General features: G+C 50.4%; 2 protein-coding genes across 2 annotated transcripts; one reads left to right on the forward strand and one right to left on the reverse strand.

The window, feature by feature from the left end:
* The first annotated feature begins 428 nt into the window (after positions 1 to 428).
* SV2A (synaptic vesicle glycoprotein 2A) lies at positions 429 to 14,829 on the forward strand. The gene is made up of 13 exons (XM_069478860.1): positions 429 to 536; positions 4,231 to 5,188; positions 6,462 to 6,642; positions 7,457 to 7,608; positions 7,731 to 7,864; positions 8,561 to 8,650; positions 8,896 to 9,006; positions 9,209 to 9,297; positions 9,964 to 10,128; positions 10,690 to 10,823; positions 11,614 to 11,820; positions 12,423 to 12,582; positions 12,968 to 14,829. Exons 2-13 carry the CDS (start codon positions 4,567 to 4,569, stop codon positions 13,149 to 13,151), a joined length of 2,229 nt encoding a protein of 742 aa, XP_069334961.1. The 5' UTR covers positions 429 to 536; positions 4,231 to 4,566; the 3' UTR covers positions 13,152 to 14,829.
* Positions 14,830 to 15,987: 1,158 nt separating this feature from the next.
* BOLA1 (bolA family member 1) lies at positions 15,988 to 17,172 on the reverse strand. Its single transcript, XM_069478861.1, has 2 exons — positions 17,063 to 17,172; positions 15,988 to 16,683 (listed from the first exon to the last, which is right to left on the reverse strand). The coding sequence occupies exon 2, from the start codon at positions 16,678 to 16,680 to the stop codon at positions 16,267 to 16,269; it is 414 nt and encodes a 137-aa protein (XP_069334962.1). The 5' UTR covers positions 16,681 to 16,683; positions 17,063 to 17,172; the 3' UTR covers positions 15,988 to 16,266.
* Positions 17,173 to 19,642: the final 2,470 nt, after the last annotated feature.

Raw genomic sequence — 19,642 nt, forward strand, 5'->3', positions numbered from 1 at the left:
TTGGGATTTGGGAGAAGGTTGTGGGAAAGGAATTTGGCTGGGAGCAGTGGAGAAGGGGAAGGGAGGGAGACCTGCCATGCTGGGAGTTGGGTGCTAGGCAAGGGGCTGCCTCTTTCACCACTTCCCTTTCTGTCTTCCCACTTGTCTTCCTAACATCACTATTTCTTTCTTTAGTTCCTTTGATCTTTTACTAGGAAGGGGCTGGGAAGTGCTGTGTGTCATTTCCAGCTGTTTTTGTGACAACACCCTCAGGCTCTTCACCATTTCTCCCCCGTGGCCCGAGTCCCTCCCCATCCTCTTTTCTTCTGCCTTCCCCCCCTCCCAACAATGGTCTCTCCCGTTGCTCAGTGGCGCGGGGCGGGGGGGGGGGAGTGGTAGGAGGGGCGAGGAGGCGGGGCCGAATGTGTGTGTGTGGGGGGGGCAGGTCTGCATTGCCGCTTCCCCTGGTACCCCGAGCAGTCGCTGCTGCCGCCTCAGACCCGCGGCCGGGACCCCCGCCCTCACCCGGGACTCCCTTACCCGGGGAAGCAGCACAGGTGAGACCCCTCTCTCAATCTCTCACCTCCACCCCACCCCTGGCAGAAGCATCTTTGCCTTGCCTTGCAGCCATTTTATCCTCCGATGCTTTGCCAATGGGGAGGGTGACCGTCCCCGCTAGGGGTGAGGGAAATTGGTGTTGGTTTGGGGATGGACATTTATTTCAGTTGTTGTACTCCTCAGGAGATATATACACACACACACACACACACACACACACGTGTTATATATATAAAATATATAACACATATATACACATTTTATTTATTTATTTATTTATTTATATATATTTATATTGGTGAATGAGGAGGAGGGGTGTTTTTCTCTACCTTAGCCCAGTCCCCGCTACCCTCTTCGGAGATTAACGTCGTGGTGGGGTTGTTAGTTGGGATGGGGGTTCCCTTAAGCTCCAATCCCCTGCTCACCTTGACGTCCCCCCCCACCCCATGAATGATAAATGACCTTGGCTAGGGCCAGAGAATGGATGCTGCCTCAGTGTGCTCGCCTGGACTTGGTTGGAGGGGAGGGTGGTAGTGGAGGAAGGGCAGGTGAAGGATGGAGGGAAGGCAAATGAAGAATGGAAATATTGATAGACAGAGGTGGTGAACTACCAGGTGTTGGGGCACAGATGGCGGGGGCTGGAGGCATTTGCTCCAGAGCAGGGGATTGGGGGGAGGAAGGAGTGTTGACTGATGGTGGGCACTTGGGCACTTATATAGCAGCAGGACCAAGGGTGGGGGAGGTGCTAGGAGAAGCGATTTAGTCAATTCTGGGGGCTCTTCCCTTATACCACAGCTGAGATGGGGGAGGGTCGCCGCAAATGCTGGTAGGGGCGGTCTCTATGTCTGTGCGTGTGGAGGTCTCTCCCTGCGTCCCCCTCTCTGCCTCTCCATATTCCTCCGTGTACATTCTCAGCTGACACCTTCATTTTTTTTCCTCTCAGAATTGTGGATGCTTCCATCTTTCTAACCCTGGGGTAGGATGTGGGGAAGGGAGGCACAGCCTTGCCGGTCCAATCCCCCTCACCCGGTTGGAATGGGGAGGGGTGCTCTGACACCTCCCACATTTTACACCCCCCCATGTTTTGATGAGTAATTGCTTCTTAATGACCTTGTTACCTGGGCTAGGGTGGGCTGGGGATCTGGGTGGCTCCCAAAGTCAGGGACTTTTATGGGGGGGGGGAGGCTTCTGGACCCTCCTCTTATCCAGGGCTGGGGGAATTGTTTTGAAAGGAAGCATTTGCTCAGGAGTACCCCTGCCTGTCTCCACCCTCTACAGAAAATCTCCTGGGCACATTTTTCTGGTCAGGTGAAGCCAGCCAGCCTTAAAGGTCTGTATAACCCTGAATCTTGTCTCCTTTAACCTCCACCTCTCCAAGTCTCTCTTGCACAGGCTTAGCCACCCTGTGCGCTTTGGGGGCTAAAAATAGCATCACTTGCTCACCAGCTCAAAGAATTTGTCTTCTTTCTCTCCCTCCTGACCTCTGGGCTCATTGGCCCTGGGGGAGCTGGCTGTTGAGCCCTCATATCCTGCTGTGGCTGTGGGAGCCTTCTCTACCTTACGTGTGCCTCTCAGGGGTAAATAGTGTCAACAGACATAGGGGATGGCTCCTGGTGGGTCCATCTGCCTCTTTTGGGGATTTGGGGGAGATCCTGCTCAGGAAAGAAAGGAAAGCAAGCGTATTGCCATGTACTAAGGGGATTCCACAGTTCTCTCTCTTTAATGAGGATGGTTGGGACCTGAACCATGAAGAAAAGGTGACATAGGGGTCACTGCTTCTAGTCACTGTGGTCCACTGCTTACATCTGTCCTGAGGGGGTTAGACTCTGCTTGCCAGTGCTTCTGTCTGAATCACATAGCATTACTTCCTCTCTTCTACCAGACCGTGTGTGTGTGTGTGTGTGTGTGTGTGTGTGTGTGTGACATTTAATGAAGGCCCTGGTTGGGTGGGAGCAGAGGAGGCAGGATATTTTTAGGGGGATGATCTCTGATGAGAATCTAGGCCTGCTGCCTCTGTTTCCATGAAGGAAGGGGAGGTTATCCTGTGTCTCCCTCTGGAGGATGTCTTTTTTGGGGGGCAGGCCCAAGGCCCCCTTTATTCTGTACCAGCCTGCTACGCACTGCGGTATTTGTGGACTCACTTTTTCTTGACCCTTGGAGGAGGAGCAGAAAGGATTAAGGGGGATTAGGAAGGGAGGCCCTGGAGGAATGAGATGCAACCATAGACCTTAGACTCTCATGTTGGAAAGTATGAGTCTGATCGGTCATTTCCATTCCCACCCCATTAGTGAAGGGGGATCCATATATGACGTTCTGAGGGAAGGTGGCAGTGGCCAGTCATCACCCTTTCTCAGCTTTCAATCTGCCCTCTTCTCCATTCTACTTGGGTTCCAGTTCTCCCTTTTCTGGGTCTTCCCTTGTTTTTCTGGAGAGAGAAAATGTGGGCCTAGCTGTTGGAATTAGTTTAAACACAAACAGAGAGGTCATGGGACTCTCTGTTTTGGCACGATGCTGGGCAACAGCATCTGAGTATGCCCCCTGCTTGTCCATTTGTCTCTTGCCCGTTCTTGTTTCTTTCGTATTTCAATATGATAGGAAGGAAGGAAACTAATATTTATAGACTATCTACTGTGAGATTAAATTCTCACATTGACTCTGAGAAATAAGAGATTCTCCCCATTTCATTATCCTCAATTTAAATATAAGGACACTGAGGCTTAGGAAGGTTAAGTAACCTGTCAAAGATCAGTTAGTAAGTGGCAGAGTTGGGATTTCAACTTAGGTCATCTAACTGTTGTGTGCTTTGTACTGAATCAGCATTCTGCTTGCCAGTATCCCTTTCTGCAGCTCACCCTAAAGAGCATCCAGAGATGGCTTTTGTTTTGGGGCCTTACGGGGGAATATAGGGCACCTTACCATATTACTATCACCACAATATTAATAGCTAATATTTATTTATCACTTTTTATGTGCCAGCTACTATGGTAAGGAGTATGTATGCATTATGCCATTTAATCCTTACTTTCCCACTTTTAAATAGGAAGAAACTGAGGCCTGGATGTTCAGAAACATGCCTGTGGTCACTTAGCTAGTATTTGCCAAAGCAGGAAGTTAAACTCAAGTCTGTGTGACCCTAGAAGCTGAGCTTTTACCCACCAGACTATGTTGGGAGAAAATCCTTCCTTGTTGAGACCTATAAACATGGAACCTGAGGGAAGAACAGTGCAAACCCCACTTTTAGATGCCATCAATGGACTGAAGGCAACAGGTTGGAGAGCTTGTCCTCCTACATACCCTCCTCAAGCTCTGTCCCCAGTAAGAAACCCAGACAAGACTAAAGAAGGGAATTCTGCTCATATATCCTGTTTTGTTCTTTGCAGGTTGGTGGTAAAACAAGAGGTCTGGACTTGAAGGGGGTCCGGGGGTTAGGAGAAGGGCTCAGGGTAGGTGGTTGTGACTGTGGAGCAAATCCCATGAGCCAGGTCTCCAAGGTCAAAGTAAGGGACTTCTACTCAAATAACCCACAGGTGGTCCACATAGTCATCCTTTTTACTATACAGAGGCTTGAAGCAAGGAGACCATCTCCGTATCACATGGCCCAGGCAGGGCTCGGGGTTGAGAGGGGCTTTATATTGGCTTTCTTCACCATCTTAGGACTTACAACTTCCTTTTTCTTCCTGCTGTTTTTTATAGATTTCCAGAGGCTCGTGGAAGAGAAGTAGGCGGCCCTTCCTGGGTTATCCTGGCCTAGCCTCACCAACCTGGCTCCCCCTCCCCTTCCCATCCCCCCACTCTCCCTCTCCCTTCCCCACTCAACTGTACTGGGTATAGGCCAAAGCTCCTCTCCCTCCTTCCCCTCCTAGACACTCACCGGCCAAGTCCTATTTCCTTTTATTCTGTGCCCAAAGATACTGGAACACACTTCTAACTGCGGGGACGGGTCTTCTTGACTCCACAAGTCCTTGAGCAAAAATTGAAAAAGAAGCAGGGCGTTTGGGGAGATCCATTGACGTGCCCTAAAGCCCCATCATGGAAGAGGGCTTCCGAGACCGGGCAGCTTTCATCCGTGGGGCCAAAGACATTGCCAAGGAAGTCAAGAAGCATGCGGCCAAGAAGGTGGTGAAGGGCCTGGACAGAGTCCAGGATGAATATTCCCGAAGATCCTACTCCCGCTTTGAGGAGGATGATGACGATGATGATTTCCCAGCTCCCAGTGATGGCTATTACCGTGGGGAAGGGGCTCAGGATGAGGAGGAAGGTGGCGCATCTAGTGATGCCACTGAGGGCCATGATGAAGATGATGAGATCTATGAGGGGGAATATCAGGGTATCCCCCGGGCAGAGTCTGGGGGCAAAGGCGAGCGGATGGCAGATGGGGCACCCCTGGCTGGAGTGAGGGGGGGCTTGAGCGATGGGGAGGGCCCCCCTGGGGGCCGAGGGGAGGCACAGCGACGGAAAGAACGAGAAGAACTGGCCCAGCAGTATGAAGCCATCCTACGAGAGTGTGGTCACGGCCGTTTCCAGTGGACACTGTATTTCGTGCTTGGTCTGGCACTGATGGCTGATGGTGTTGAGGTCTTTGTGGTGGGCTTCGTGCTGCCCAGTGCTGAGAAAGACATGTGCCTGTCTGACTCCAACAAAGGCATGCTGGGTAAGACACACTGGGGGGCACTCCAGCCCTATCCTGTCTCCAACTCTGGAAACCCCCCTGCTCCTGGGAACTGCTCCTGTCCTTACCACTGGGCTCCTTAGGACCCTGCTCCCAAGATGTTCCAGACGGCTCAGGGTTCCTCTGCACACTCCCTCTTCTTGGGGTTGGGTGAGAGTGAAGTTGTATATGAAAGAGGGGGTTGGGCCAGTGGTTGGGTGGTGGTCGGCTTAGTTAGTTCTGCAGGAGGTGACTGTGGTGGGATGGGCCTCCATTTAATGTTTCTTCATAGGCTTCCCTCTTGTTATCCTGTTCCCTTTCCCTGATTGGGGAACAAGAAGCCAGTATGCAAACTCCCTGGCATAAATGGGGAGGGTCAGTTTGGGCTGGTGGGGCTAGGGAAAGGTCCTGGGCCTTCTGCTGGAGATGCTGGTTACACTTGCCGTCACCTAGACTTAGGAGTTTCCAGGAACCAGGGAGTGGTCTCCTATGGCCTTTTCTGATAGGGACCCAGGGAAGGAAATCCCCTAGACTCACTGAGAAAGAATCTAGGCCTTCCTCTGTCACTAACTTGCCGTAGGATCTTGGACAAGTCTATTCTCCCTGGGGCTTTGTTTGGGCTTGGGTAAAATGTAGTTTGGAGTAGATGACTTTTAAATGTGATTCCAGTTCTGATTTATGAAGGAAGTAAGAAACAGGGGAGTCCTAGGATCAGAAGTACTAGAACTGGAAAGAATAAAGGATAGATTTTGTGTGGGGGATTTCTTGGGAAGACTGGAGCAATTGGAGCTCCTTTCCCAAGGAGCAAAAGAGGGCAGCAAAGCAGGGAGGATAGAGAGGACCCTGGGCCAGTCTGGGAATCCAGGCAGATCCATCCCCCTAGGTGAGCCAGGGATGGGGGTGGGGTGTGTGTGTGTGAGAGAGAGAGATGGAGGAGATGAAGTGTGTGAGAGAGAATGAGAAATGAGAGAGAGAAAAAAATAGAGAGAGAGAAAGAGAGAGGAAAGTAGGAGAGGAGAGTGGCGAGTTCTGGGGTTTCCCCATATCCACATTTCTGCCTTTGAACCCCTGGTCTGTGGAGATGGCCTTCCATCTTTGCTCACACAATTCATTTTCTCTCACTAACTCTTATCTCTGGGTAGACTTAGCTTCTAGAAGTTCTTTATATCTTTGATCCATTCTGCTGCAGTTTCAGCTTCTTTAACGCTCACCTAACGGGAGTATCAAGGTGTGTCTGCTCATACCCTGTCTGCCTCTGTTTTCCTCCCCCTTCTAGGCCTCATCGTCTACCTGGGCATGATGGTGGGAGCCTTCCTCTGGGGAGGTCTGGCTGATCGGCTGGGTCGAAGACAGTGTCTGCTCATCTCACTCTCAGTCAACAGTGTCTTTGCCTTCTTCTCGTCTTTCGTCCAGGGTTATGGCACTTTCCTCTTCTGCCGCCTCCTTTCCGGGGTTGGGTGAGTGTCCACTTCCTAAGCTCCTGGAGGGCAGGACTATGCCTGGGTCAGTGTTTTATCTTTAGGGCCCAGCAAGTGCCAGGCACACCAGATGCATTTCAGATGGGTGGGAGTTGAATGAATGAGTGAATTTCTTTCTCCCCCTACTGTCTTCAGGCCAGGTGGAGTGTCCTGGCCTGTTCTACCTGTCCTGGACCTGTCTGCAGCTGTCCAGAATGCCATTCCATGCCTGGTCCACTCCTGAGCCCTCCACCCCACCTCTAGTTCCATTTCTGAGCCTACCTCCATGAAGAGGCCTAGTGGGCCCAGGCCTCATCCCTGGGCTCCTGTGGATCCTAGAGTTATCCCCTTCTAGAGTCTACACACTTCCTGCAGTCAACAACAAGCCCTGCTAACACTCACACCTGCCAGAACGCTGAAGCCATGTAGCCCTACACTTCCCCAAGCATGCCAGGCACTCAACCTCTTTTGGCCTGCTCCCACAACGCCTGCCCTCAGACTCCTGCCCTTCCTTTGTCTCTGGAGATGTTCCCTCTTTTCTGCAATCATCTTCCTTCCCTTCCCATTCTGTAGTCATCTTCAAGATTTAATGTTTGCTCCTCTTCTTTTGCTGGTACCTGCTTGTCTGTTTCTCATGGTGCCAAGGATGGGTGCTTGATGTCTGGCTGTGAGGGGAACTTGTAGGGCATTGTGTGTGAGATGGAGTCTCTTAAAAAGTCTAGAAGACAAAAGGGACTTGGGAATCCAATGCACTAAGGCAGGGGATCAGGAATATGGCCATTTTCTAATGCTGAATTCTTGAAATGCCCTCCAGGATTGGAGGGTCCATCCCCATTGTCTTCTCCTATTTTTCGGAGTTTCTGGCCCAGGAGAAACGTGGGGAGCATTTGAGCTGGCTCTGCATGTTTTGGATGATTGGTGGAGTGTACGCAGCTGCTATGGCCTGGGCCATCATCCCCCACTACGGTGAGCAGCCCCCAGGAGTCCACCCCATGTTCTCTCCCTCCTCCTGCTCCTCCTGTGCTCCCTGCGATGGGAGCCCCCAGCTTCTGGTCTCTCTGCTGACACTGTGACTCTGTCTCTGCCAGGGTGGAGTTTTCAGATGGGTTCTGCTTACCAATTCCACAGCTGGAGGGTCTTTGTTCTCGTCTGCGCCTTTCCTTCTGTGTTTGCCATTGGGGCTCTGACCACGCAGCCTGAGAGCCCCCGTTTCTTCCTGGAGGTGATGGGATGGGGCTGGCTGGGAGGGTGGGGTGGGAGAGGGCTGTGGAGTATGGAGGGCAGCATGGGCTCCTGTGCTCAAATACACACTGTGGGTTTGGTTTGGTCCTGTGTGGCTGCCTTCCTTCCTCACAGGGTCCATACTCTGGGGGGCTTTATCTTGCTTCCTTTGCCTTGGAATATATTTCCAGAGGGGTGGGTGAAGAAAACAGGGGCCCTGTTCAACCATGGGTGGCTTAAGAATTTGTAGGGAGGAGCCTTGGCTCTGGCCCTGGCCCTGAATTTATAGCCTAAGAGAATTTCCTACTCTCTACTCTTTCCCCCTCCAACTATATCTTGGTCCAGCAGGGTAGGATGCTGCCTCTTCTCTGACTACATCCTTGCCCATCATTCTCATTGTCTTCAGTTTTCACTTTCCATTTCGCCAGGGAATTCCTAGGACCTGTGCTTGCCTTTGTCCCCTAGATGGCCCCTCTCAACTCTTCTCCAAGTCTGATTATGTCTTGCTATACTCTAGCTTGGGGCTCCTTCAGTGTGGGTGATGCATGACCCTAGGTCAGGGGTTGGTGGTAGGGTTGAGAAGGTGGCGTCTGTTTTGTGTCCTGTGACTCCAGAAGCCAGGTTGGAGGGAGGGGGTCTGTAACCCTGGGCCAGGGAGGGGCTGACTTGGATGTGGGGATTATGTCTGTGGCTCTAGAACGGGAAGCATGATGAGGCCTGGATGGTGCTGAAGCAGGTTCACGACACCAACATGCGAGCCAAGGGGCATCCTGAGCGAGTATTCTCAGTAAGCCACAGCCCGCCCCACTCAAACCTCCGAGCCCCTGCAGCCCCAGACCCCACCTGGCCCCTCTCTGGGATATCCCTCACCTTCTTAGACATCTTAAGACCACACTCTATCTCAAGGAGATTTTTAGGGTATCATATCATATCCCCTGCCTCCCATTTTGCTAATGCAGGGGAAACTGAGGTACCTGGAAGAGGTTGGCAAATACAGAGTGTGTGACTGCTCACCTCTTCTCTTGACCCCAGGTAACCCACATTAAGACGATTCATCAGGAGGATGAATTGATTGAGATCCAGTCAGACACAGGGACCTGGTATCAGCGCTGGGGCGTCCGGGCCTTGAGCCTGGGGGGACAGGTAATGGAGGATGGGATGGTGGAGAGAGAAGAGGGTGGAGAGAGAAGGGAGTGGGAGAGGTGGAGAGGAAGGCAGGACTTAAGTCCGGGTGGGGGTGGGGGTGACAGATGAACTGAAGGGAGGTGGTAGGGCAGGAAAATGGGGATCTGTGGGTGCTAGAAGTTAGTATAGCCAAGGTCTGACTTTGCTCTGATCCTTACAGGTTTGGGGGAATTTCCTCTCCTGTTTTGGTCCGGAATACCGGCGTATCACTTTGATGATGATGGGTGTGTGGTTCACCATGTCATTCAGGTGAGGGGTGGAGGGGTAGGGGGGTGGTATGTGGTGGTTGCAGTGGTGTGTGGGCTGGGAGAGGGGTAGGGGGACAAGCAACAAAGAGAGGTGCTGTTCAGATCCCCTCTGATCCTCCACCCAACTCCTTGACTTCATTCGTTCATTCAACAGACTTGTAGGCTGACTGGTGTTAAGTTTCTATCTGGTGCTGGTACTGTGCTGGGATGAAATAGATGTGGTCACAGTCTTCCTGGAGTTTACGTTTTGGTCAGGGAGCTGGATGAAACTTGCTATGAGCAATGTGATGAGAGCCACGGTGGACAAAGGGCAAAGAGCTAAGGCAGCACTTGGGACTCGGGGGGAATCTGAGTCCAGAAAAATGAATGGGGGTCTGACAGGCTGTGGGGCGGTTGGGGAGGCCAGGGGTGGAGAAGAGTGTTTTAGGCAGGGAGATGTCTAAAGAGCAGATGTCTGGGAGGTCAGAAAGAGTATGGGGTGGCGGTGGGGGAGTGGAAGAACCTAAAGTCCCCAGAACCACAGCAATTGGTGAAGGGAGGAGCAGCGAGAGATGTGGCTGGCGGGGAGCCAGGTCCTGTTAGGGGCTGACACTGCTTCTCCCTTGTTCTGGACTGCCTGGTTCTAATCTCTGAGCCTTGTCTGTTTCCATCGCCCTTGACTCTTCAGCTACTACGGCCTGACAGTCTGGTTTCCTGACATGATCCGCCATCTCCAGGCGGTGGACTACGCAGCCCGCACCAAAGTGTTCCCTGGGGAGCGTGTAGAGCATGTGACTTTTAACTTCACACTGGAGAACCAGATCCACCGAGGAGGGCAGTACTTCAATGACAAGTATGTGGGGACCTTTGAACTTCACTCCTCCTCTGTCCCTTCTACCCCTGTCTCTTTTATGAGTCTGGGAATTCCAGAGGAGGCATTTTGGGGAAAATTCCTGTGGTTTCTCCTCAATGCTGAGTTTCCCATTACTTTACTAAAGGTTTTGGTTTTTTTTTTTTTTGAGACAGAGTCTCACTCTGTTGCCCAGGCTAGAGTGAGTGCCGTGGCGTTAGCCTAGCTCACGGGAACCTCAAACTCCTGAGCTCAAGGGATCCTCCTGTCTCAGCCTCCCGAGTAGCTGGGACTACAGGCACGCGCCACCATGCCCGGCTAATTTTTTCTATATATATTTTTAGCTGTCCATATAATTTCTTTCTATTTTTAGTAGAGATGGGGTCTCACTCTTGCTCAGGCTGGTCTCGAACTCCTGAGCTCAAACGATCCACCCACCTCGGCCTCCCAGAGTGCTAGGATTACAGGCGTGAGCCACCGCGCCCGGCCTTCACTAAAGGTTTGAGTCTTGGAGGAGGGTATGAGGATGAGGGGAAAGTGTCTGTCCTCATCCTGGCCATACAGGTTCATCGGGCTGCGTCTGAAGTCAGTGTCCTTTGAAGATTCCCTGTTTGAGGAGTGTTATTTCGAGGATGTCACATCTAGCAACACATTTTTCCGCAACTGCACATTCATCAACACCGTGTTTTATAACACCGGTAAGGTGGTGTGGCCAGTGGGTGTGAGACCAAAGGGATGGGTGGACCTTGATGAAAGAAGAAGGAACCTTCCTCATTCACTAGCTTAGAGTTCTCAAGCTGAGATCTCTGGAGCCCTGTAGGAACGTGGCTGGGGAGCCTAATAGCACCAATAATTCTGAAAATCTAACGGAAATTGCACATTTTCCTGATAGAATATCTGACAAAAACATCAAGTTTCTTTCCCTTTGGCTGGAGTTATAATAATTCTGTGAGGTAATATGAATGCACTTTTGTAGAGAGCAAAAAATCACCCAAAACAGTGTCCTTGGGAAAAAGGAAAACAGTAAAAGGATATTTGGTGGGGAAAAGGTTGGGAATCGTTGTATTAATCCACACTTTTAACAGTGATTCTCAAATATGAAGTGCTTGTTTTGTGAGCTAGATTGAGGTTTCCCACCTCTAAATGCAGTACTGGGTGAGCTTTTCCCACCTTGTAGGAAAAAATAAAACAAAACAAAAAATTTCCTAAACCCGGGGTACTGCTACTGCTTACAGTCAGCTAGCATGGACAAAAAGAATGAACAAGAAGCAAAGACTGTGACGGTCAGATGATGGTCATTTTCTGCTGTAAAGATTCCTAGTTCCCATGGCGATATTACTGGTGTTTTACAATGAATGCCCTGAGTCATTTTGAGAGCCCCCCCCCCCACTGCTTACCCCCGTAAATGCAGAGCCCTGGGTCATAAGCAGTAGCAGCCTCCTCTCACGTTCACTGTGACTGCCTGCCTCTCTTGGCCTTCACCCCCAGACCTGTTTGAGTACAAGTTTGTGAACAGCCGTCTGGTAAACAGCACATTCCTGCACAACAAGGAGGGCTGCCCACTAGATGTGACAGGGACAGGCGAAGGTGCCTACATGGTGTACTTTGTCAGCTTCTTGGGGACGCTTGCTGTGCTTCCTGGGAACATCGTGTCTGCCCTGCTCATGGACAAGATTGGCAGGCTTAGGATGCTTGGTAAGGGGGAGAGGCTGTGTGGTGGTGTGTTGGAACTGACTGGGGGGGCCAGGAGCTGGGGGAGGCTGTCAACAGGCGCCTCACCTTGGGCTGTGGAAGAGATTGGCCAGAGAGCTCCTCTCATGTCTTCTATTTAGGGGGTGCTGCAGGAAACGGTGGGGCCTGGCACAGAAGCTTTTCTAAGGGGTAAAAGGAGGTAGGGCAGAATAGCAAGTGGTTAGGGCATAAGCTTTGAGGTTATAGGTTTTGAATCTCAGCTCTGCCACCTGCCTTGGACAAGTCACTTAACTTCTATGAGCCTGGTTGTCTTGTCTGCAAAATGGGGGTGATAATAGTACCTGCCTCATAGGTACTATTGCATGTACTAAATCAATGCATGTAGAGCATCAAGTTGCTTGGCCCATAGCTGGCATTGAATAAATGGTTGTTACTGATATTATTAATAAACAGACAACTATAAGGGAGTTTGAGGTCCTTTTGGGTACCTTGGGAAAAAGAGTCTCACCCTGGGCTGTCTTAGAGCTAGCTGATGGGACAAGATGGGTTCTAGATGGGTTTCGTTGTGGTCAGGCTCATGCTGCTCTCTCCTTGCCTGGCTCCAGCTGGCTCCAGCGTGATGTCCTGTGTCTCCTGCTTCTTCCTGTCTTTTGGGAACAGCGAGTCAGCCATGATTGCTCTGCTCTGCCTTTTTGGGGGGGTCAGCATTGCATCCTGGAATGCGCTGGATGTGTTGACTGTCGAACTCTACCCCTCAGACAAGAGGTACTTGGAGTGTGGTGGGGATAAAGCAGCAGGTCCAGGGTCTAGAGGGTAGGGGAGAAGTGGAGTGAAGAGGGAGGCTGAATGGGAAATGATCCTTAGGGGTAAGAGGGGAATACACATTCCCATTGAGTTTCTCCCCTAAAAGCTGGTAGCTTTTATATCTACTCATTGAAGTCTTAACTGTTAATCTCGTTTTTTGGTCTTCTTTCTTATCTCCCAATTTATTTATATTCCCTGATGTACATCCCTCACCTTTCCGATCTCTTCATGCTTCCTTCTCCCTCTTGGACACTGCCCACCTCGCCTTCACTTCCCCACCCACCTGCTCTTCCCTTGTCTCCCTCCTGGGCCCGCCCTTTGTGCTGCACACTGGACTCTGGAGCAGGACCACAGCCTTCGGCTTCCTGAATGCCCTGTGCAAGCTGGCGGCTGTGCTGGGGATCAGCATCTTCACATCGTTTGTGGGAATCACCAAGGCTGCCCCAATTCTCTTTGCCTCAGCTGCTCTTGCCCTCGGCAGCTCTCTAGCCCTGAAGCTGCCTGAGACCCGGGGGCAGGTGCTGCAGTGAGGGGGTCTCTGGGGCTTCGGGAGCGGCAGGCACACTGTGAGACCAACAACTCCTTCCTTCCCCTCCCTGCCCTGCCATCCTGGCCCCCAGAGCCCTCACTCCCCACTCCCCTGTTTGGTGTCTTAGCTGTGCGTGTGTGTGTGTGCATGTGTGTGACCCCTATGGGCAGGGACTACAGGGAAGGCTCCTTCATCCCAGTTTTGGGATGAAGCTCTACTCCCTTCTTCCTACTACCCTCAACTTTGCACAAGAGAAGGCTAAGCCTCACCCTTCTCCCCCCGGTATTAGTGAGGGGCCCTCACTTCCCTGCTCCAGGGGTTCCAGTACTGGCTTCCTGCCTTCCCCCTCGTTCCCTCTGCCTAGGCCCTGGTGAAACCACGGGTATGCAGTTATGCTGGGGGCTGGGGCTTGGGTGTAGACCATGGACCAAAAGAACTTCTTAGAGTTGGAAGGGCCTCCGTGCCCTCTCACACCTCCTGGTGGATGCTGGGGGAGTAGCAATAAACCTCGGGCCCCTGGCCTCTCCTTCCCTTTCAATTTGGGCTGCAAATATGAGGCCTGAATTTTATGAAATTAGCTTTCTGATTCTTATTTATTTATATATTAAGTTCTGAGGCAGCTCAGCAGGACTGTGTGTGTGAATGTGTGTGTATACTTATGTATGTGTGTGCATGTGCCATGGGTGGGGGTGTCAATATACTGTCCTAAAATATAAGCCAAGGGTAATCTCAACGGACACACACACAACCCTGCCTCCCATAGTACTCCCCCTAATCCCGTTTCTGTGTTGAGCCTGGGAGGGAGGAGCCCTAGGCCAGTCTCGGGTAAGAGTCCCACAGTCTAGGGGGATCTAGGTGAGGGCACCTGACAAGGCCCATCTCTTTCCCTCCTCTCAAGAAGCACAGGCCTCCTCTGGAGCAAGAGGCTCCACCCACTACTGCACAGACAGGAACAGCACAGCTGCCCTCCCCTGTCCCCTAGCAGGCAGGGGAGCAAGGGAGGGAGAGAAACCAGGCATATGGTCAAACCAGGAGATCAAAAAGCACAAGGAGCTGGGACAGGGGCCCTCCTGGCAACTCCTCTGAAAGTGGGGAGAGGTTGGGCAGTATGTGAGGGACCCCTAATGCAGGGACCAGAGCCTCAGTTTCCCCATCTCACCCTTCCACACAATAGCCTCTGTAGGTTAGGCTGCCCTGTCCCACCCTACTCCGTGTGGCTGCTTTCTTTGGTGCCCTTTCCTCACCCTACTGTAGCTGTGATGTGTTGTAGTTTTTAGCTGTTTGTAAAATGTTTAAAAAAAAGTTAAAAGGAAAAAAGTGAAAATAACAGCAAAAAAGAAAATCTAAATTCACCCTCCTCATGCTGTGTCTGGTGCCCCCACCCTGTGGTCACTCCTCCCATTTTGTAACACTGAACCAGGTGGTGACTGTTTAACTCTTTGGTGTCTGTGCTCAAGACTGCCTTCTCCTCCAGTGCCCAGTGTACGAGTGTATGCCCTGTGCCCTCTTTCCTCACCCTTCACTTGCTGGACGTAGCCCTCCCCCCTGTGCACCTGGGAGAGACCCATCCATCTCCCTTGCTCTCCTGGGGAACCCTAAACCCAACTCCGTTGATGTGAAAAATGCAATGACAACAACTGATGAAAAATAAAAAGGAAATGAATCCTTAAAATACAAAATGGCTATGTCTGCTTCTATGCCTCTCCAGCCATATCCAACTCTCCTAACAGTCTTGGGAGGGTAAAATGGTGAGATGGAAAAGCAACTCCCTCCAAAGTAGAAGCCAGAATAACATGATGTATCACATTTACTTCCTAAATTGGTCTCCGTACCCTGACCTTTCCACTTCTACTGATGAAGGGCCCTCAAAATCTCCCAGATTTGAAAACTTGGAGTAGTTTCTTTAGAACCAACTTTGCTCCAAATCTTCTGGTGTGCCTTTTATAGATTCCAGACTCCATTCTTGTGTAATTAGATTCCTTTTTTTTTTTTTTTTTTTTGGAAGTGTGGGGACCTTGAACGTACATTTTAAACATGTTCCCTTGGGAATTCTTACCCAAGAAGAAATCTGAAAACCAGAGACACTGCCCCTTTTCTGTGTGTGACATGGGAGAATTTGGCCTCTAGCTGCTGGTGGTGGAGGCACAAGGGGCGATTTGAGAGGCCTGCACCAGAGCCCTGCATTTGTTCCTAAGGGGATTTGCAAGGAATGGGCTGGAGGCTGCAAAAGTAGCATGTGTGCAACTTTGTGCTTTTGGTTGACCCCATGCCCCTGGGAAGTACCCTTGACTTCCCTCTCACTCCATCCATTTCTTTTCTAATCAAGTCATTTTCTTTTTTTTTAATGGTAGCTCTCAAATCAACTCCTTCCTTTCCATTCCCACAACTGACCTTTAAGTCAGGGTTCTACCTTTATTCTTCTTATGCATTCTAAACTCTTTAGCCAGAAATGGTCAAGATATATATTAACCAAGGCCTTTCTCTAATAATTTCCACATTGAGATTACTGGAAAGTTGCTTCTGCAGATATTACTTGAGCTCCCTTCAAAAATAGGACCTTTGGAAGGCTCATAAGAAAAAGGGCTACATAAAGATTTCTCCATTTTCTGTAATCATTTTCTAGGTTCTTCTCCTCTTATCACTACTTTAGTAGTCCTAACCTCTCTTTTCTGGTTAATTTTGTGCTTTCCTTTAAAGGTCCAAATAGGTCACTTCCCCCATGAAGCTGACTGCCCTAGTCTACAGATATCTTTCTCCCAAGAACACCTGTAGTACTGATTCAACAGTCCATTAAGAACACACCAATGCAATTCATATTGTAATTTCTCTTTTAACGTACAGAATTATTTCCAATTCATCAGGTCTGATGCAGTTCCTTAGTCACAATTTATTAATAACATGGAACAACTGGGCAAGAACAGTAGTTAAGTGACTCTACTCTTTCCTTGGTTTATCTTTGACCTGAAACGAGTTGCTATTCTGGAGAATATGTAGAGACCCCAAAAGAATGGGGCCCGGGATCCTCGACCCTTACAAATCCCAGATTATTGAGGGGAAGGCCTCAGTAGTTCAGTCTCACCCAGCCCAGTCGATCCTGGTCTTCCCCCTTCTCGGGTTCAGGGGGCTCCTCGAGTTTTCTTGTTCCCACCCAGGCAGGGAGGGCTTGTGTCCAGCTGAGGGCTCTCCCTCCACTGGGCAGGGGTCCGCGCCTGGATGGCCAGCGCATGGACCGGCCCGGCCAGCTCCTCGGACAGGGCCGCGTGTACCAGCCTGTGCCGTTGCAAGGGGCTCAGTCCCTCGAAACGAGAGCTCACCACCGCCACTCGGAAATGCGTCTCGCTGCCCGGTGGGACCGCATGGCCGCCACTCTCGTTGCGAAGCTCCAGCACCTCGGGGCTCAGGGCCTGCTCCAACTTGGCACGAATAGCGGCCTCCACCGGACCGATGGTTCCGGATCCCGCGCTGGACCGGGACAAACAGACGCGGCCAGTCATGGAGACCAGGCGCGGGACCAGCCGCCCACTCAGCATCCGCTACCGCAGAGAAACGGACGCACGGAGTGAGAGTCAGGGCCTTCCGCTTGGTGAGGGCCGAGTGTTATCACTGGCCCCGCGGCCCCCGCAACAGTCCCCAACTCCCCGCACCCCGCGACATCTACACCCGGCCCGATAGGAAGCCCGCCGCGACACCACACAGGGAGACCAGAGACACCGCCCCTTTTCTCTGTGTGACGTGGTGGAATATGGCCCCTAGCTGCGGGTAGTGAAGGGACAAGGGCGATTAGAGAGGCCCGCACCGGAGGCGCGTTCCTTCCTAAAGGGATTTGCAAGGAATGGGCTGGAGGCTGCAAAATTAGGGTGTGTGCAATTTTGTGCTTTTGGTTGACCCGACGCCCCTGTTGACCCTTTCTACCTGCCGCTTAGCCTCGTCTACTGCAATTCCAGCTCTGGATCAGGACTCCTGACGTTCCGGGAAAAATGCAGGGCTGGCGTCCTGAAGCGCGCTGGGAAATGGAGTCCTTCTGCGCCTTACAGGGCTGGTAGGCGCCGCGCGGGGCCCGGGGGCTCATGGGAACTGTAGTCTCGGAGTTTCCCGGCTCGCGAGGTCGCCGAAGACCTGAACCAGAGTCCGCGAAGAAAAAGGGATTTCCTGTGCAGCTGGGGTTGGGATTATTCGGCCTATTTATTGCCAATAGATCCTGTAGATCATCTAGCCCAACTCCTTTATTTTACACACAAGAAAAGAGAAATCTGTTCCATTTACTGAATACATAATTATTGTGCGCCAGGCCAGTGCTAGAGGCTGGAGGGCAAAGACAGGCCCTGTCCTCAAGGAGTTTACAGAACGCTGGAGAAGATGGACAAGTGAGCGGACAATAGCAATACCGTGTGCTAAGTACTGTGGTGAGACTAAGCATGCAATGCTAAGGAGCCATGTCATCTGGGCTTTGGGTGTGGGGGTGGGGTAGAGAAAATTTCCGAGAGGAAATTTCGGCGAACAGTCCAGAAGGGACAGCATGAAAACCCGTTTCTCAGTCCCTCGTAGGCTATGGCTGTGGTAGCTGCACATGCAAAAGCCAGGAGGAGAGAGAACTCTGAGGGAGTCATTCCTAGTGGGGTAGTTAGGGTTAAGTAAGGTCCGTGCCCAGGGGGCAGAGATGATGGTAATGAGTCAGGAGTTAAGGGCCAGACCACCCTAGGCCCTGTAGCCCTTGTTAGGTGATCTTGTCTTTATCCTAGGAGCAGAGGGAGGCTAGTGAAGGTTTTAAGCAGGAATATAACAGAATGAGATTTTTCTAAGATGATACATAATTTTAACTTTATTCATATTTTATTTTATATCCTCAATATTTTACATATTTATATATCTTCTAAGTATTTTCCCCAGCTTCTCATTTTGAAAAATTTCAAACCCACAGAAAAGTTGAATAGTGCAAAGCAACACCACCTACCTTTCACTAGATTCACCACGTTTTACATTTATACATATCTTATATACTTATACATATATGCTTAGATATTTAAGTACTGTATATGTACTTAAAAATATATATTTTTTTATGAACCATTTGAAAATAAGTTGCAGATAGCACATTTCACTCCTAAGTACTCCAATGTGTATCTCCTAAGAATAAGGATATTCTCCTACATAACCACAATACCCTTAATCACACTCAAGAGATTTAACATATAATGACATATAATATGTTCCCTAGCCTTTTAAAAAAAATTTAAACTTTCAGAAAAGTTTCAAGATTAGTACAATGAGTAACCCATTTACCTACCCTTCACTTACATTCACTGATAACATTTTGCCAGACTTGCTTTGTATCTCTCTGAATATGAGTGTGCATAATAGCAATGATAAAATAATTATTTTTGCTGAATCACGAGTTAGGTACAAAATTCTTTACACTTCACTGCTATATATTTTCAACATATATCTCCCAAGAACAAGGATATTTTCATACATAACCACAAAACCATTACCTCACTCAAGACATTTAACATTCATCCAATACTATTATGTAATATACAGTTGACTTTCAAATTTCCCCGATTGTCTCATTCATGTCTGCTATGGTTTGAATGTGTTCCTTCTAAAATTCATGTTGAAATTTAATCCCCCTTGTGTTGGTATTAAGAGGTGGGGCTTTTTTTTTTTTTTTTTTTTTTTTTTTTGAGACAGAGTCTCACTCTGTTGCCCAGGCTAGAGTGAGTGCCGTGGCGTCAGCCTAGCTCACAGCAACCTCAAACTCCTGAGCTCAAGCGATCCTCCTGTCTCAGCCTCCCGAGTAGCTGGGACTACAGGCATGCGCCACCATGCCCGGCTAATTTTTTCTATATATATTTTTAGCTGTCCATATAATTTCTTTCTATTTTTAGTAGAGGTGGGGTCTCGCTCTTGCTCAGGTTGGTCTTGAACTCCTGAGCTCAAACGATCCGCCCACCTCGGCCTCCCAGAGTGCTAGGATTACAGGCGTGAGCCACCGCGCCCGGCCAAGAGGTGGGGCTTTTAGGAGGTGATAAGGCTATGAGGGCTCTACCCTCAAGAATGGATTAGTGCCTTATGAAAGGGCTTGAGGGGGCAAGTTTGCCCCTTTTGTCCCTTCTGCCATGTAAGGACACCTGGATGACACTATCTATGAGAAACTTGCCTTTGCCAGACACCTAACATGCCAGAGCCTTTATCTGGAATTTCCCAGCCTCCAGAACTGTGAGAAAATAAATTTGTTTTTTATAAATAACCCAGTCTGTGTATTTTCAGCAGCATGGGAGTTTTGACCTGCTCCGTTTCCGACCTGGGCCGGTTCACCCCTCCTTAGGCAACCTGGTGGTCCCCCGATCCCGGGAGGTCACCATATTGATGCCCAACTTAGTGCGGACACCCGATCGGCATAGCGCACTACAGCCCAGAACTCCTGGACTCAAGCGATCCTCCTGCCTCAGCCTCCCGAGTAGCTGGGACTACAGGCGCGCACCACCGCGTCCA

The sequence above is a fragment of the Eulemur rufifrons genome, chromosome 8, assembly GCF_041146395.1.
Source record: "Eulemur rufifrons isolate Redbay chromosome 8, OSU_ERuf_1, whole genome shotgun sequence".
Taxonomy (NCBI): domain Eukaryota; kingdom Metazoa; phylum Chordata; class Mammalia; order Primates; family Lemuridae; genus Eulemur; species Eulemur rufifrons.

Excerpts from the sequence above, each read along its gene's own strand:
- SV2A (XM_069478860.1), top strand. The coding sequence starts at position 4,567 with ATGGAAGAGGGCTTCCGAGACCGGGCAGCTTTCATCCGTGGGGCCAAA. Across the intron at positions 7,865-8,560 it reads GCCCCCGTTTCTTCCTGGAG|AACGGGAAGCATGATGAGGC; the intron begins GTGATGGGATGG and ends CTGTGGCTCTAG. Across the intron at positions 10,129-10,689 it reads GGGCAGTACTTCAATGACAA|GTTCATCGGGCTGCGTCTGA; the intron begins GTATGTGGGGAC and ends CTGGCCATACAG.
- BOLA1 (XM_069478861.1), bottom strand. The coding sequence starts at position 16,680 with ATGCTGAGTGGGCGGCTGGTCCCGCGCCTGGTCTCCATGACTGGCCGC.